This window comes from Camelina sativa, chromosome 13, assembly GCF_030686135.1.
Source record: "Camelina sativa cultivar CO46 ecotype springtype chromosome 13, ASM3068613v1".
Taxonomy (NCBI): Eukaryota; Viridiplantae; Streptophyta; class Magnoliopsida; order Brassicales; family Brassicaceae; genus Camelina; species Camelina sativa.
Genome location: NC_141892.1, coordinates 24,902,296 through 24,919,457, shown reverse-complemented (window position 1 = coordinate 24,919,457; position 17,162 = coordinate 24,902,296). Strand labels below are relative to the sequence as shown.

The 17,162-nt window shown below is 37.5% G+C and overlaps 3 protein-coding genes, 2 non-coding genes and 4 pseudogenes across 5 annotated transcripts; 3 read left to right on the top strand and 6 right to left on the bottom strand.

The window, feature by feature from the left end:
- Window positions 1-51: 51 nt before the first annotated feature.
- On the bottom strand, window positions 52-2,159 carry LOC104737464 (transcription termination factor MTERF4, chloroplastic). Its single transcript, XM_019234827.2, has 3 exons — window positions 2,063-2,159; window positions 215-1,876; window positions 52-130 (listed from the first exon to the last, which is right to left on the bottom strand). The coding sequence occupies exon 2, from the start codon at window positions 1,867-1,869 to the stop codon at window positions 226-228; it is 1,644 nt and encodes a 547-aa protein (XP_019090372.2). The 5' UTR covers window positions 1,870-1,876; window positions 2,063-2,159; the 3' UTR covers window positions 52-130; window positions 215-225.
- Window positions 2,145-4,154, top strand: LOC104737463 (auxin-binding protein 1-like). The gene is made up of 5 exons (XM_010457655.3): window positions 2,145-2,558; window positions 2,946-3,052; window positions 3,126-3,326; window positions 3,730-3,794; window positions 3,886-4,154. Exons 1-5 carry the CDS (start codon window positions 2,441-2,443, stop codon window positions 3,989-3,991), a joined length of 597 nt encoding a protein of 198 aa, XP_010455957.1. The 5' UTR covers window positions 2,145-2,440; the 3' UTR covers window positions 3,992-4,154.
- A 763-nt stretch (window positions 4,155-4,917) lies between these two features.
- LOC147929987 (signal recognition particle RNA) lies at window positions 4,918-5,223 on the top strand. The gene has a single exon (XR_015579113.1).
- A 277-nt stretch (window positions 5,224-5,500) lies between these two features.
- LOC104738490 (ubiquitin domain-containing protein 7SL RNA1-like) lies at window positions 5,501-6,280 on the bottom strand (annotated as a pseudogene).
- Window positions 6,281-7,304: 1,024 nt separating this feature from the next.
- Window positions 7,305-8,114, bottom strand: LOC147929986 (ubiquitin domain-containing protein 7SL RNA1-like). Its single transcript, XM_087480812.1, has one exon. The coding sequence runs from the start codon at window positions 8,112-8,114 to the stop codon at window positions 7,305-7,307; it is 810 nt and encodes a 269-aa protein (XP_087336938.1).
- A 723-nt stretch (window positions 8,115-8,837) lies between these two features.
- Window positions 8,838-9,832, bottom strand: LOC104738488 (ubiquitin domain-containing protein 7SL RNA2 pseudogene; annotated as a pseudogene).
- Window positions 9,833-11,235: 1,403 nt separating this feature from the next.
- LOC147929985 (signal recognition particle RNA) lies at window positions 11,236-11,541 on the top strand. The gene has a single exon (XR_015579116.1).
- A 301-nt stretch (window positions 11,542-11,842) lies between these two features.
- On the bottom strand, window positions 11,843-12,646 carry LOC104738487 (ubiquitin domain-containing protein 7SL RNA2 pseudogene; annotated as a pseudogene).
- Window positions 12,647-14,291: 1,645 nt separating this feature from the next.
- Window positions 14,292-15,269, bottom strand: LOC104738486 (ubiquitin domain-containing protein 7SL RNA2 pseudogene; annotated as a pseudogene).
- Window positions 15,270-17,162: the final 1,893 nt, after the last annotated feature.

Genomic DNA, 17,162 nt, shown 5'->3' with positions numbered 1-17,162 from the left:
TTTTTTTTTTCCTTTTTTTTACAAAAGGGTTGGTGTTGAAAAGACTCGATATTACTGAATTGCCCCTGAGGGTATTTTCGTCATTACAAGCTTCTGGTCCATTTTGTTCTGTGCTATCTATCATCATCAACTAAACATGATAAAAAAAGAATCAATCAATACAAGGATACAGATGATATAATATCTGGTCAATAAGACACAAAAACTTTTATACTTTAGTCCAGTTTACGCAAACTCCTCGTCGTCATCATCTTCTTCTTCTTCGTCGTACTCGGAATCAGAATCAGGTTCCTCTCTCTCAGGTTGCATCAATGTACTCATGTCAAAAGAAGAAGAAGATGGATCAGATTCCACCTCTTCTATGTCTATTGTGTCGTAGCTCATTCTCTGTTCGAACTTGTCGTCTGAACAGTTAAGCATCCAAGCCAGTGAACATTTGATTCCCTTCTTGATGATCTTCTTGTGCCTCGGCTTTACAGTGGACTCAAGCCCATAGGTAAAGAACGCTGGGAAATCCACCAGATCTTGAAGTGGTCTTCTCATTTCCTTTTTGAAGTATTCATAGCTGAGTTTCATTATTCCGAGGTTCAAAGCCAGAACCTGAGGACACCCGACTACCATTTCCCTCGTTTGATCGTTTGAAAATCCACACTTGGTAAGGAAATCAATGTGCTTTAACATAGGAGACTCGCTGAGACTAACAAACTGCGGCATTCTCTCGATCAAAGAGCCGATATCCTCCGGGTTTAGATCAATGGCTGAACAAAGTAGCTTCTTTTGAGTCTCAAGCTTAGGTTTCAGATCGATTCCTATGATTTCAGGATACTGTGCAATTATAGAAGGAAGACATGTTTCTCTGACATTGAAATCTTGCAAGATTTGCACGTTTGGTTCCACCGTATCAGCTAATTCAAACCCAAGAATGTGAGGCCGCTTCTCAATCAACCTAGCTACAGCTAGTTTTGGAATACCAAGACCCTCGAGATACTCCACGAGAGGCTTAATTATCCGAGCTACCCTCATTCCCAAAATCTCAGGGTACCGAGTTAAAACACCGCCAATCTCCCTCCTAGCTACACCTATACCAACCAAATAAGCGACAGATGTGCTCATAGTCCCTTCCAGCTTAAAGCCTAAAACTTCAGGATACCTCTCAAGCACCCGAGGTACATCAGTCGGTTTAACATCCAGTCCTTGAAGATACTTAACCACAGGTGCAAGATCTATAACAACACTAGCGTGAAGAACCTGCGGGTATCTTCTAAGAAACTCAGTGAAAGTCGATTTCCTCACACCTAGTTTCCCGAGATAATCAAGAACCGGAACCATGTTCTTCTTCACGCTACAACCAAGAACAAGAGGGTAATTGTTGATATCTTCAATAGTAAGCCCCAACTTGTGAAGAAACTCAACACGCTCTTTCATCACATCAGCTGTGACAGGGAGTTCAAGACCATCAAGCTCATCAGGAACAATCCCAATCCCACGCAAGAACTCATAAACCTTAGCACGGTTAGCAGCTTTATCTTTATTCATATCTAACAAACTAGGACGACTATACAAAGACTGAGAACCTCTTCCCTTATCCTTATCCTTATCCCTATCACGTCCTGAAGAAGAAGAAGAACGAGACGACCTTTCTCTTCTCGGTGAATCCACAGAACGTGAAGAGAATCTCCGGTTCGCAATAGCGCATTGAACTGTTAGACCAACTCCAATTCCAATTCCAGGTCTCTTCTTGTGGTTACATAAGTTTCCATAAGTGGAATCAGAGAGCGAACGAGATCTAACGGCAAGAAACGACGGTGGCTCAAAGTGAACTAGCAAAAACCCAGGCTTTGTGAATCCGCTACAGAACCTAATCTTCATCGTTAACCTACAAAAAACGGAAGAACACACTAAATCATACCAATTCGGACTAACTCAGAAACCTGAAGAGGATCAATTCAAACAATTCAGGAGTAGTTAACAACAACGAACCAGAAAACATAAACCTAATTAGAAGCAAGCCACATAAACTATGTCAATCGAGAGAAGAACTAGAAGAATTGGAGCAACGTACAATTGAAATCGACAGTGAAGTCTCACCGGAGAGACAAGGGTTTTAGAGGAGCGGGTAAGGTTTTTTTTTTTTTTTTTCACAGGAGAAATAAAGATTCCTCATCACTCTCCATTGAAATGATTTATCCGAATTATTGACACTGTAAGCCCTTATTTTCTAATAGTTTCCATTATTTCCCCCAAATTATCTGAAAAGTTCGCATTAACCCGTACGTCCGCGATTACTTTGATTAGTGAAGGACTGTGGTAAATTATGATCCTTTGAATAGTTTTGGGGATTTATAAATAAAAATACAAAGCTGCGGGGCTATTTCGAAGTATCTTAATTTATTTAGCAGTTGAGTGAGGCTTCGTTTTGGGACGAAGCATCGAGAAGAAAATGATCGTACATTCGTTTGGCTCCGCTTCGTCATCTCCGATCGCCGCCGTGTTCTCCGCCGCGCTTCTTCTGTTCTACTTCTCTGATACTATTCTAGGAGCTCCTTGTCCCATCAATGGTAAGTTTCGCGGTTTTTCTCCTCTGATACTCGTCATAAGATTGCTTCTAGTTATTACGACTTATGGTTCTGAATCTAAAGGTCTTAGTCAGGTACTCAGGTGTGAAATTGCTTTTTTTTTTTTTTTTGGATGTTCTGGTAGGAAGAATCAAATGGACCCAACCAAATGTGCAGGAACTTTGCTATTGATTTTAGCTTAAATTAGTTTTTGATATAAGAACCTCATAACTTAAAAGTTTTTTTTCTATCAATCTCGTGTTCTGATTTGTGGAAGTTTATTCTATGAATGTTTTTGTAGTGAAATTTGGTTCACTGCAATTTCATCGATCTGTAGCTTAGACACTTTTGAAATTCTGATGTTCTTGACTGTTGAATGGGTGAATCTAGGTTTGCCAATCTTGAGGAATATTAGTGACCTTCCTCAGGATAGCTATGGAAGACCTGGTCTTTCTCACATGAATATTGCTGGCTCCGTATTACATGGAATGAAAGAGGTAATGATCAAAGCCATTGCTGTTTTTTTTTTTAAACTATGTCCATTCACTGAATCGCGCAACTGATTTCCAGTTGGAGATATGGCTTCAAACATTTGCACCTGGTTCAGAGACGCCAATTCACAGGCACTCCTGTGAAGAGGTTTTCGTTGTCCTCAAGGGTAATGGTACTCTGTATCTCGCTGAAACACATGGAAATTTCCCTGGGAAACCAATTGAATTTCCTATCTTTGCTAACAGTACACTTCATATTCCCATCAATGATGCTCATCAGGTATGTCTTTCCACCTCCTACACATCGTTTCCAGATGATGATTTGGCTCTTTCCTTGAGTCTTAGACTTTGATATCCTAGTTTGTTTGACCTTTAACTGTAATCTTGATTAAGAGCAAAAAAAACTTCATGATAACCAGTCCACTGTCGAATGCAGTAATGCACAAATGATAACTTAAACTAACATTTGAAAAAATGAAAAGCAACACATTGTAATTTACCTAAAACGGTTCAAGTGTATTAGATGTGCTGCATGTCTTATGTCACTATTATTAGAACACCTTTTTCGCAGACGTTGTATATCAATATAGTTCAGAGAAAGGTGGCTTTTTCTTAAGCTAGAAACTCTATTGGGGTTTATCATAGGGAAACTAGCTCACAGTCATCAATTACGGTTCTTACAGGTCAAGAACACGGGTCATGATGACCTGCAAGTGTTGGTTATTATATCTCGGCCACCTATTAAAGTGTATGTAACATCTCCCAAAATTAGCTTATAGATAGATGTTTTATGTTGCTGTCCTTTTACTAATCATATGGACAATCGACTTCTTAAACAGCTTCACCTACGATGACTGGTTTATGCCACACACTGCTGCGAGGTTGAAGTTCCCTTACTATTGGGATGAGCAATGCCTTCAAGAATCACAAAAAGACGAGCTCTAAAGCAATGATGTCCGAGGCCAAAACTTAGCACAATCTTTAGATAGTTAAATCACAGTTAAGGTTTTGTGACACTATGTTAATGCTGGTAAATTGACAAGAATTTTACATGAATGTTGTTACCAAAATGTAAATGGATGTTCAATCTTTGATATTCTCAAGTAAATGGATGTTCAATCATGAATAGATGTGAGAGCTTTAATTTATCTTCTCCAACAAACAAATAAAAGGGAGCAGGAGTTGGAGAATATCAACTCATTGTAGTTTCTCCCTTTTATCTGTTTGTTGGAGAAGATAAACTAAAGCTCTCACATCTATTCATGATCATGTCTTGGCACCATAAAACTCTTGAAGTCTTTAATGTGTTTCTTAAAGAAATAGTCACCTGAATAGATCTACACCTGAAAGTTTCCCCTTCTGGTTCTGGCTAGCTTGTCGGAACTCAAACGAAGTCCATCAATTTGGAAAAGCAAGCTTAAGCTAGATGAACATGAAAGGAAGATAGAGCAGGACTAAAAGAAACCTAGTGAAGACCGTTTTGCTAGATTGACGTAGGATTACATTTGTGATTAACAATATGGTATCACTCAAGAGATGGAAGATGAAGACCTAACTTGGGACATAGAAGACGACTAGACATTGAAATCATGGGAAGCTTTATGGTGATGCAACCGTAAACCGTTTGTTTTGTCTCTTGTACTTTGTGGTGAGTCTCCATGTGTGAGAGCTATAAATAAATGACAACTAACAAAAGTCTCATTAGTCAAAGCCAATCACTTCAATTTTACTATTGGGCCTTTTTATTAGGCTTTGGCCTATAAAAATGATAATTCATGAATCAAAACTAAAGTAAGTGTCTTTTATCCCACATCGGTCACTCTATACATTTTTGTGTTTGTTTATATATGACACAAAATGAAGTGCATACCGTCGAGCTAAGTAACGAGAGCTTGTAACCCAAGTGGGGACTGTAAGATGGTGGGACACTGGTTCGGTTCCTCAGGTCGGTTCTGGTGTTGGCATGTTTCTGAGCTGCCCAGTCCAAGCTGTGAGTAGTCCGTGTGGGTTGAGCGAAGGCTCGGCTCAGGCGGGTTCTAAAGTTGGAGGGCAATGCGTGAGGCTGGCTTCACAGAGCAGCGATTACTTCCCGCTTACAGCAGTGGACGGATTACAGCTTAGCGCCGCCCAGAGCCACTATGGCCTGTTGGTTCGACTTCAGCTGGACCACCATTTTTTCCCCCTCTTTTTAATTTACATCGTTTTAAGCCCTAGTCACATAATAACTATGCTTTTTGTTTTGAGCTTGTTTAGGGTTAATGCGTCAAGAGGGATTGAGGGAACACATACAAACTCGATTCGTGCAATGACCAAAGCTATGAAACAGACAGCAAATCAAGAGACTTTAAGAAAGAGGAGACTGCAGAGAGCTGAACCTTCAATATGTTATACAATGTACCATAGCCATTTTTTCTATGTATGGAAATACAATTTTGCTATCCCAAGAATTGTTAATTAAGAGTCAAGGTTAAAAGAGCCACGAGTAAGATGTGTAGGAAGGATCCGAATTGTATCTTCGTGATCAACACCAACCACCCAGAATGAGAGATTCTCGTTCAAGACTCTGTTTTTGTGTATAAGAAAATACCCTTCTTCCGGCAGAATCAACTCACCCCTCTCTTCAATCTTAACCAACTCGTTCCTCAGTTCTTTCACGTTATCGTTCTTCTTCACACTCACAGCCACCGGAATCTCCTTGGCAGCTTTACTCTCACCTGAATACGGAAAAACGTATAGGACAATCCTCTTGTTCCGGATCCTCTCCTTCGCAGACAAATCTTGAATGTTAGTGATCATCTCTTCGACTGAGTTTGACGATGGAGATTGCTCCGTCTGAGGCACTTGAGTCGGTACAGTCGAATCTTGATGAGGGTTGATGACACTTTCTGTTGCGTTTGTCAGTGGAGATTGATCGTTTTGAACCGTCACAGTCGTTACATCTTGATCATGACCGTCGATGATCTGTTCTTTTGTTGAGTTTGACGGTGGAGGAGATTGCTCGGTTTGGTTGTGGTCAGGAGAAACCAAGAGTTGGAGACGAGATTCGTGGAAGATCTGGCATTGTTCGATGTCAAGATCGTCTTGAAGAACCTTGCCGTCGAAGAGAAGGGTTTGTTTGGAAACAAGGATACGTTGAGACTTCTCGATCTTCTATTTGACCTCTGACAGTGTATCTTTGTGATCCACTTCAATCTCGAACGATGAGCTACTCTGAGTCTCGACGAACAGCTTCATCACTGTATCAATGGTGTTTCAAGATCTACGGAGACTGTTGAAGAAGAGAGATAGAGAGAGAAACTGATGACTTGTAAAGAAAGATTCCTCACGAATCGGTTTTTATATCATCAAATCGATGAGAATCTTAACCGTCGATAGCTATCTTTTTACCAATCTACTAAAATGATCCAACGGTATCAATTAAACATTTTCTGTTAAAAAATCGAAATGCATTGAAACGCGGCGTTTGTTGCATCAATTAGTGGTTTTTTTTGGTTTTAGTTTTTGAATAAAAGCAAGAAACTTTACTGTCGGTTCTGTCAAGAAAGAAATTCAACATTTGATCTTTATACTTGTTTCTGTAATGCCAGATCATTAACTAATATCACTGTATCAAAACAGAATATTGTAAATTAGACCATCCGAATGCACAAGAGCTCAAAGTGAAGCTTGATAGCTGATTTCGACAAGATGTAACTCTACAAGGACTAGTTTCTCTTCTTTCACCTCATCATATTGGTAAATTAACTAAAAGATATAGAAACCTTTGTTTATGAAGAATGACTCTCTTTATTGATGTTTAGAAATATAACTCAAAAACTAAACATTCAAGCTCTCTTATCTCATATCAATGTCACAACTCAACACTTGATATATATAGAGCCTTTCTTATTCCTATTCCTATTAGAACTAGATAACTCCTAATCCTATTAGGACTCTTTGAACCTATCTTATCCCAATCCAACTTGATGAGGACTTCTTAGGCTCCAAGCTTCAAAGCTTATCCAACATTAACATGTCTAAGCATATTTGCAGAGAAAGCTGTAAACTTAGAACGAAGCAAGAAAAATTTAAAGCTATAAGAAAAGAGGAGACTGCACCACAAGGAGATCATGGTTAAACAGCTGTGCGGGAAATCTTAATTGTATCGCCCTCAGCAACACCGTACCAGAAGAATGTCATAGTTTCGGCCAATGGTTTCTGTTTGTGAACAAAGAAATAACCTTGGTGAGGCAGATCTAACTCACCCCTCTTTTGCATCTCAACCAGCTCTTTTCCTCAGTTCTTTAATTCTATCATTTGCGTTAACCTCCATTCGAATCTTTCTGGTCTCTTCAAATGGCTGCACGAATACTGTCAGCTTTATCGACGGGAACGGGATTATCTTGATCTTCTTCTTCACAGGAGAACCTCGAATGTTAATGATCTCCTTGACTGAGTTTGACGTTGAAGATTGCACAGGCGGCAAAGTATCTTGAAGGCCAAGTAACTCTTCTAATTCACGTAACGATATTGATTCATTGTTGTTGCTCTTTAGGGTTGTCTTAGACCAATCTTGACCAAGGAGCTCTTCAACTGAATCTGATGTCACTGGAGCTTTCTCGGTTCGAACAGCTTCATTCCTGTAACTGCTGCTCCCAACCGTCACAGGCGGCGAAACATCTTGAGTACCAAGTAACTCTCCACTCAGATTTGACGGAAGTGATGATTCATTGGTGTCGCTCCTCACCATCACCGGGCAATCTTGATGACCGTGAATGATCTGACGGGTTAAGTTTGACGGTGCTGGAGATTGCTGGGTTTGATGAAGAACTTGATCGTTGTTGTTGTCATTAGGGTTATAACGGTAAGAAGAGGAGAATAGTTCGAGACTAGAATTGTTGACGATCTTACATTGTGCAGCATTAAGATGGTCTTGAAGAAGAAGCTTCCCTTTAAAGAAAAGGGTTTGTTTGGAAACAGGAATACCTAGACTCCTCTCTATCTTCTCTTTGATAGCTAACACTGTATCAAAGCTAACCACTTCGATAACGCAGACTTCATGACCATGATTCTTGATGATCACCTCCATACTTGTATCAATGGTTTTTCAAGTTCAATGCGTGAAGAAGAAAAAAAAAAGAGAGAGAAAGAGTGCTGATTTGTGACGTAAACTTCTCCTCACAATTTGGTTTAGATATCATTTGATTCACGTATCAAATGGGTCAGGTTTGGGCCTGGCACAATTTCAACCCTATTGGTTACGTGCTGTTTAAGTTAATGAAAGGCCTCGTTTTGAACAAAGTTGTTCTTATTTGCAACTTCAAGAAAGACTGAACGGTATAAGGAAGGAGGAGATTGCAGAGAGTTAAGCTCGGTTCAAGCATGATCATAATGCTTCTTTGTCTCTTTAAATTACGGGTTTTAGCTATAACATCTGATTTCGTATGCACAAAAAAGCAACGCATAAAATTTTCCTTAAAATTGCTTACATGTGCATGTGCTACATGTCTTATGTCAAATCTTTGTCCAAAAATTGCTTACTGATATTAACATGATATCAATAGAATGTTCCTACTATCCATACACTGCTGCAATGCGTCCAAGAATCCTAGAAGAGAGAGATTTAAATAAAAACCCGAGGCCAAAACAGAGCACAAACAGAGTGAATCATGGCTCTGGCATATAACTTGTCAAGTATCCGCAGCAGCAGTTTGTTTATTAAGGTTTGAACAAAGTACCATATAGTTATTGTTCTTATTTATGATCTATAAGAAGACAATTTTGGTACAAGGCTGCAAGAAAGACTAAGGAGCTATACAAAGTAAGAGGAGGCTGCAAAGAGTTTAAGCTCAATTGTATCGCCGTCAGCAACATGGTTCCACATGAATGACTTAGTTTCCAACAGTATTCGCCCTCTGAGTATAAAGTAATACCATTCGAGAGGCAGATTTAACTCACCCCTCTCTTTCATCTTAACCAGCTCTCTCATCAGTTCTTCAACGTGATCACCTGCATTAACCTCCACTGGAATCATCCTGGTCTCTTCAAATGGCTTCACAAATACTGTCAGCTTTATCGATGGGATGGTCTTGCTCCTCACAGGCGAATCTGGAATGTTGATGACCTCTCTGACTGAGTCTGACGATGAACATTGCTCCGGTTGAACCACTTTTTGATACCTGTTTTTTGTGCTACCAACCGTCACAGGCGGTAAATCTTGAGGGCCAAGTAACTCATCAAGTGAATACGACGGTCGTGATGACCCGTTGTCGATCCTCCTCGCCATGACCTTTTGGATTCTCCCAGGCACTTGATATTTGTTGCTCATCATAACAGGCAAATGTTGATTGTGAACGAACCCATGAATTGGATTTGATGGAGATTGCTCGGTTTGAGGCACTAGATCGTTGCTGTTATGATTAGGGTTGTGGCAAGGAGAGATGGAGAGAAAGAGACGAGAGTTTTCTGGGATACGGCATTCAAAGTAATGAAGAGGGTCTTGAAGAACCTTGCCTTGGAAGAAAAGGGTTTGTTTGTAAACAGGGATCGCTTGAAACTCCTCGATCTTCTCTTTCATCCTTAACACTGTATCCAAGAAATGAACATCAATGAAGAACGATGAGCCACTTTAAGTATCGATGAGCCACTTGAAGATCCGTGGAGACTGGTGAAGAAGATATGATTTGTGACGAAAGTTTTATTCTTAAGTTGGTTCAAATATCGGTTAAATTAAAAAGCCTATGGTCGAAGAATCTTAACCGTCGATTGCTCTCCTAACTCATATGATCCAACGGTTAGATCAAACATTTTTGAAATGGGTTGAAAACGCAACATTTGGACCTTGATCATTAACTTGCTCCATTTAAAGACCTTGATCATTTATTTTTAAGAACATTTAAGAGAAGGTTACTGATTTTATGATTTTAATAGATTTGGAAATCCAAACCAAAATCGTGTGTAATTTAATTATTGATTTTGAAATACTTATCAAAACTATGTATTGGTTCTATGATTTACAAATACTTGTTAAAATCTTTATTTATTTAATGATTTGTTTTTGGATTTCAAAATCCACCTTATGTTTTAAATAGATTTGAATGTGTAAAATAGAAGATTCAAATTCAAGGATAAAACATGTTATTTCAAAATCCATGTGTTTTGATTTTCATTAATTTACAATTCTATATGGATTTAGAAATCAATTCTTCAATAACAGCTCCTAAATTTCTTTTATCTAAAAAAACTAAATTGTTTTCTATATGTAGTTTTTTAAATGCTTCACTTTCCAAATTAAATAGACTTTTAGTTCATCTTCCTATTTTTCATATTATCGTTTTTTAAAGATCCAAATGTATAGTATATTGTGGAGATTGATTAGTCGTTTGTGTTTATCTTGACTTTAAAAAAAAAAAGATTAAAATACAATTTCAGAACTTTTTAAATATATATATATATATAATATAAAAAACAAAAGTTGAGCCATTTTGGAAAAAAAAAATGGAAAAAATGATTACATGGGGGTCAAAGTTGTTATTATAAATAGGTAATTACATGTCTTATATCTTCTTAAGTATATATGTTTTTGGCTTTTTGCAAAAAGCAAGAAACGATCAATAAAGAGCGGTAGCTATAAGGAAGTAAAAGATTGCAGAGAGTTGATCCTCGGTATTAGATTGGTCTTAATGAACAAGAGTTTTTTTTATTGAGGAGACTGCAAAGAGTTTTATTTATATCTACTTATCTAGTGAAGATGTGGAAATTTCTATTTACAGATTACAGCATTTCCATTGATGTTGCAAGAGGATAATATTTATTTTTCTCCTAGAAAAGTAAAAGATGCATCCTCTTTTGATGCCACCTAGACACACAATGTGTTTGGAATGTGAGTTCTCTTGTTTGGCATGACCAAGTGTTTGCATAATTTTGCAACAAAAATTTGACAGTTGATCAAAAATTAGTACGTATATATATGCCAGATAATCAAGGCCTTTCAAAATTTTCATTTTGATAACCTTATTGTAAAGCTTTGTGGAGAATATAGAGAGAGCTTGAAATGAAGAAGTTTGATTGATTGCTCTTTTCTGGATTTGGCCCACATTAACTCATAAGTCATATAACTAATCAAAACGAAATGTAGGTCTTTTGTCCCACATCGGTCACTCTACTCATTTTGTGTTTGTTTATATATGACACCAAATGGAATGTACAACGTCGAGCTAAGTAACGAGAGCTTGTAACCCAAGTGGGGACTATAAGATGGTGGGACACTGGTTCGGTTCCTCAGGTCGGTTCTGGTGTTGGCATGTTTCTGAGCTGCCCAGTCCAAGCTGTGAGTAGTCCGTGTGGGTTGAGCGAAGGCTCGGCTCAGGCGGGTTCTAAAGTTGGAGGGCAATGCGTGAGGCTGGCTTCACAGAGCAGCGATTACTTACCGCTTACAGCAGTGGACGGATTACAGCTCAGCGCCGCCCAGAACCACTATGGCCTGCTGGTTCGATCTCAGCTGAACCACCATTTTTTTTCCCCCCTTTTAAATTTACATCGTTTTAAGCCATCACATTTATGCTTTTTGTTTTGGGCTTGGTTAGTTAGGGTTTATGCGTTTAAGAGGGAACACATACAATGACCAAAAGCTATGAAACAGATAGCAAACTTTGAACAAAGCAAAAGACTTTAAGAAAGAGGAGACTGCAGAGAGTTGAACCCTAATGAGAACTTGTCAAGTATCCGCAGCACCAGTTTGATACAACATCTTAATAAGAAATTTTGGTTCATACCTTAATACACACTCAGTGTTTACTCTTTGCAGAGTGATCTTAATCAATTACTGTGATAGTAAGAGGAGGCTACAAAGAGTTTAAGCTGAATTGTATCGCCGTCAGCAACAAGGTTCCACATGAATGACTCAGTTTCAATCATTGTTCGCCCTCTGACTATAAAGTAATACCCTTCCTGAGGCAGATTTAATTCACCCTTGTCTTGCAAGTTACCCAGCTCTTTCCTCAGTTCTTCAACTTCATCATTTGCGTTAACCTCCACTGGAATCATCCTGGTCTCGTCAATTGTCTTCACAAATACTGTCATCTTTATCGACGGGATGATCTTTCTCTTCTTCCTCAAAGGCCAATCTGGAGTAATGTTGATGACGGCCTCTTTGACTAAGTCTGACGATGAACATTTCTTGGGTTCTTGATTCCTGCTTCTTGTGCTGCTTCCAGTTCCAACCGTCACAAGGGGCAAATCTTGAGGGGCAAGTAATTCATCAAGTGAATAAAACGGTCGTGATGATCCGTTGTCGATTCTTGTCGCCGTGATCTTTTGGAATGGTTTGTTAACGAACCCATCAACTGGCTTTGATGGAGATTGCTTGGTTTGATCGTTCTTCTTCTGATTAGGCTTCTCGTCAGGAGAGACGTAGAGAAAGAGATGAGAGTTGTCTCCGACATACCATAATCGTATCTCAGAGCGGTCATGAAGATACTTGCCTTGGAAGAAAAGGGTTTGTTTGCGAACAGGGATACCTTGAGACTTCTCGATCCTCTGTTTCACCATTAACACTGTATCCAAGAAACCAACAAAAATGGAGAACGATGAGCCACGTTCAGTTTCGATGGTCAACTTCATAATCGTATCAATGGTGTTTCAAGATCAATGGAGCAAAGAAGAGAGATACAGAGAAAGTGATCATTTGTGACTAGATCAGTGATCACTTTAAGCCTCTAGTCGACGAATCTTAACCGTCAATTGCTCTCCTTACTGATATGATCCAACGGTTAGGTTAACCATTCCTGAAATGGATTGAAAACACGGCGTTTTGATTAAAAATATTATTTGAAGACCTTGACATATTATTGTAAGAACATTTAAGTTTTTTCACCTAAAACGAAACTACATTGTTTTCTATTTCAACATCAGAATAGTAACATACTTGCAGATAAACAAAATTTAAAAAAAAAAAAAACGAATTATCAAACTATATTGTTTTCTATATGTAGGTTTTAAAATTCTTCACTATCCAAATAAAATATATTTTTAGTTCATCATTCTTATTTTCACTTGTATTAAGTAAGTTTTATTAAAAAAATGTATAGTATACCGCGGATATTGATTAGTGGTTGTGTTTATCTAGACTTATTTTTCTTAGCCATTTTGAAAGAAATAAAAATGAAATAAAAATAGAAAATAGTTAAGATTACATGAAAAAATGATTATGCATCGCATGGGGTCAAAGGCATAGATCAATCATATAATATTTGGGTCATTATGAAATCTTTAAGCACTTTTTTTGTCATGAGGTCAGTCAAATAACACACAAGCTTCTCTCCTTAGCTTAAAGGGATAAAATATACTTTTAGTTCATCATTTCTAATTTTCAGTTGTATGAAGTACCTTTTACTCTCAACTGATTTCGTGTGCACAAAGTGTCAAAATAACATTGAACAGATAAGTGCAACGCATAATATTTTCCATAAAATTGCTTACATGTCGTATGTCACATTTACAAACAATTAGTAGACGACCGACCTTTTTCACAAACGTTGTACGTATATCCATAGAAACCTGAGAAATATTGCTATTTTCTCTTCTGCTAAAAAACTAGTTTGTGTGGTTATCATATAAAACTAGCTCATATATAATTACCGACCATGAGGACCTGCACATGTTGGTTATTTCTCGGCCGCCTATAAAAGTGTATGTAAACATCTTTGTTCAAGAATTGCTTGCTGATATTATATGGACTGTTCATCCACAAACTACTGCAATGCATGCGTCCAAGAATCGCAAAAAGACAAAGCTTTTTAAATCATATCCCGAGGCCAAGACAGAGAAAAAACAGAATCAAATCATAGGTACGTACGTTTTTGCTATATAGCTTCAGTTCTTTCACAACAATTCACAAAAAGTCATATACACACATATGTCGATGAGGAGAACTCATTTAAGGAGATATCGAACTCGACACTACCCACAGTGTAACATTTCACTTGCTATTTATTTGGCTTGGAAACCTTTGATGATAGACTTAAAACTCACATGAACTTGCATCGCAGTCTTCATGGCTCTGGAAACATCCTAACAAATGAGAACTTTTGAACCCATAACTTCAAGAAAAAGACTGAAAGCTGTAACATTAATGTGTTTATTATACGTTTCAACAAAGTACCATATAGCTATTGTTCTATGTGTAAGAAGACAATATTGGCAGTTTGGTACAAGGCTTCAAGAAAGACTAAGAGCTACAAGGAAACAGAGGAGGCTGCCAAAGAGTTTAAGTTTGATTAATTCGGATTATCTCAATTGTATCGTCGTCAACAACAAGGTTCCACATGAATGACTCAGTTTCGGTCAATGTTAGCTCTCTGATTATAAAGTAATACCCTTCGTGAGGCAGATTTAGCTCACCCTTCTCTTGCAACTTAACAAGCTCTTTCCTCAGTTCTTCAACTTTATCATTTGCGTTAACCACCACTGGAATCATCCTGGTCTCTTGAAAAGGCTGCACAAATACTGTCAGGTTCCTCAGGATGGTCTTGATCTTCTTCGTCACAGGAGAATCTAAAATTCTAAGGACCTCTTTTACTGAGTCTGACGGTGAAGATATCTCGGTTTGAACCACCTGATTCATCTTTCTTCTGCTTCCAGCCGTCACAGGCACCAAATCTTGAGGTCCAAGTAACCCTTCAAGTGAATATGACGGTCGTGATGATCCACTGTCGATTCTCCTCGCCATGACTCTTTGGACTGTAACAGGCCTATCATGTTGGTTCTTCTTACAGATTTGTTCCATCGTAAAATCTACATCCCCACCGTAACTGGTCTCTTCAAATGAGTTTGATGAAGCACTTGATTGCCCTGTTTGATGGAGCACTTGATTGCTTTTGCCCTGCGGCGAATCTTGAATCCCAAGGAAGCCTTTCATTGAGTCTGTGTTGCTCATCACAGGAAAATCTTGATGAATCGGATTTGATGGAGATTGCTCGGTTTGAGGCACTCGATCGTCGTTGACGTTCTGATTAGGATTGTCGTCCGGAGAGATGTAGAGAAAGAGACTAGAGTTTCCTAGGATATGGCAAAATCGTATCTTAAATTGGTCTTGAAGAACTTTGCCTTTGAAGAAAAGGGTTTGTTTGTAAACAGGGATACCTTGAGCCTTCTCGATCTTCTGTTTTATGATTAACAGTGTATCCAAGAAATCAACATCAATGGAGAACGATGAGTCACTTTCAGTATCTATGAGCAACTTCATAATCGTATCAATGGTGTTTCAAGATTAGTAGGGATTGGTGAAGAAGAGAAGATCAAAGAGATCAGAAGTGATGATTTGTGACCAAAGTGTTTATTTGTTAAGTTCGTTTAAAATGTCACTTAAAAATTAAAATCCTCTAACCGATTAATTTCAACCGTCGATTAATCTCCTTACTGATATGATCTAACGGTTAGATTAAGCATTCTTGAAATGGGTTTAAACGCAGCGTTTTGATTAAAAATATTAGTTTCGGCCCATGTAGTTTGCTTAGTAGATTCTACAATAGTTTTTGGATTTTTTTTTTTCGAAAACCTAATTTTTCTCCCTTCAAGATTCTAAACTAAATAGATTTTTTAAAAATAAGAAAACTAGTTTTTAGGTTTTCTTAAAAATTCTTAATAGAAAATAAAATCTACTTATTTTGAGATTTTAAGAAAATACTGACTATCCTTCTCCATTTCTTTGTTTCTTTTAATTTGTAAATAGAAAAAAAAAATAAAAAAAAAAATCAAAAACTAATATCTATTGTAAAACCTAAAAACCAAAAAATCAAAAAACCAAAAACCATAATCTAAAAACTATTTCAAAACCAACAACCATTCATGACCTTAGTTTTAGTTCATCTTTTTAACCTTTTCAATATTTTATAATCTTTATTTATGAAAAAATGTATAGTATAACTTGATTAGTGGCTGTGTTTAACTTGAACTTTTTTTAAAAAGTATATATATATGTAAGAACAATTTTTTTTTAAATGTAACCAAGAAAATAATACATGATATGTCTGAAAGAAGGGAAAAAATCAATATGTAAGAAGATGTGGTACATATTTTTTAGCTATTTTGAAAGAAAAAAATGATAGAAATCCAAAGGATCATGGCAAGGAGAATCGACATTAATGGATCATCACGACCGTCATATTCACTTAACGAGTTACTTGGCCCTCAAGATTTACCGCCTGTGACGTTTGTTGGAAGCAAAAGAAACAGGAATCAAGAAGTGGTTCAAACCGAGCAAACGTCAGACTCAGTCAAAGAGGTCAAGAACATTCAAGTGCCTGTGAAGAAGAGGATCAAGACCAGCCCAATATGAAGCTAACATTGACTTAAAATACTTATAACTTTAGATATATATAGATGCCAATGTCACCTGACTCGATGATGGGTGCATCTATCTATATATAATAGAAAATGGCCAAGAGGATTTCAAACAATATTACACTTGCGTTTTTGTTACCATTTTTGTTATACGGCTAGTCTTTTTTTGTTTCTCCCATTTTTGGAAAATTTTAAGCTGTTTATATTGTCAGCATAAAACATGTTAGGAAGTTGGATAGGCCTATATTGAAGATATATATTTCGGTGGCCGAATCTTTCGATTTCAGCTTGGAATAGCAAAATCATGACACGTTGTGGGAGTGGAAGTTGATGGGCTGCTTCTACGTTACGAGAAAAGTACAATTTTTACGCATTAATTTGGTATTGATCACAATGATCACGTTTCCTTTCTCCTGTTTTTTTTTCGCAGCCCTTGTTGCTAGGATTTGAGATATACAGTACATTATTATTTATGTGTAACAAATATGTTTTTTTTAAGATTAAGTTTAAAGGTTTAAAAATGTTATATTTCAGTATATTTATGTAAATTTTGAGTTAAGTATGTCCAACCACACTAGGAAGCTTTGGTTAAATGAAAGCAATGGGAAATTATGATTGGTTCTTCATCTTTTCGGTTCATTTACTCAACGGATCTTTTCTGAAACAAACAAATTACCTTGAATGATTATTTATATAGGTTTTCACACAAAACATTACAAAATACAACAAAAATTAAAGGTACAAAGCATCAAGCAGCGGTATGAGTAACTAACCAAACCAAAACACACAAGAATAG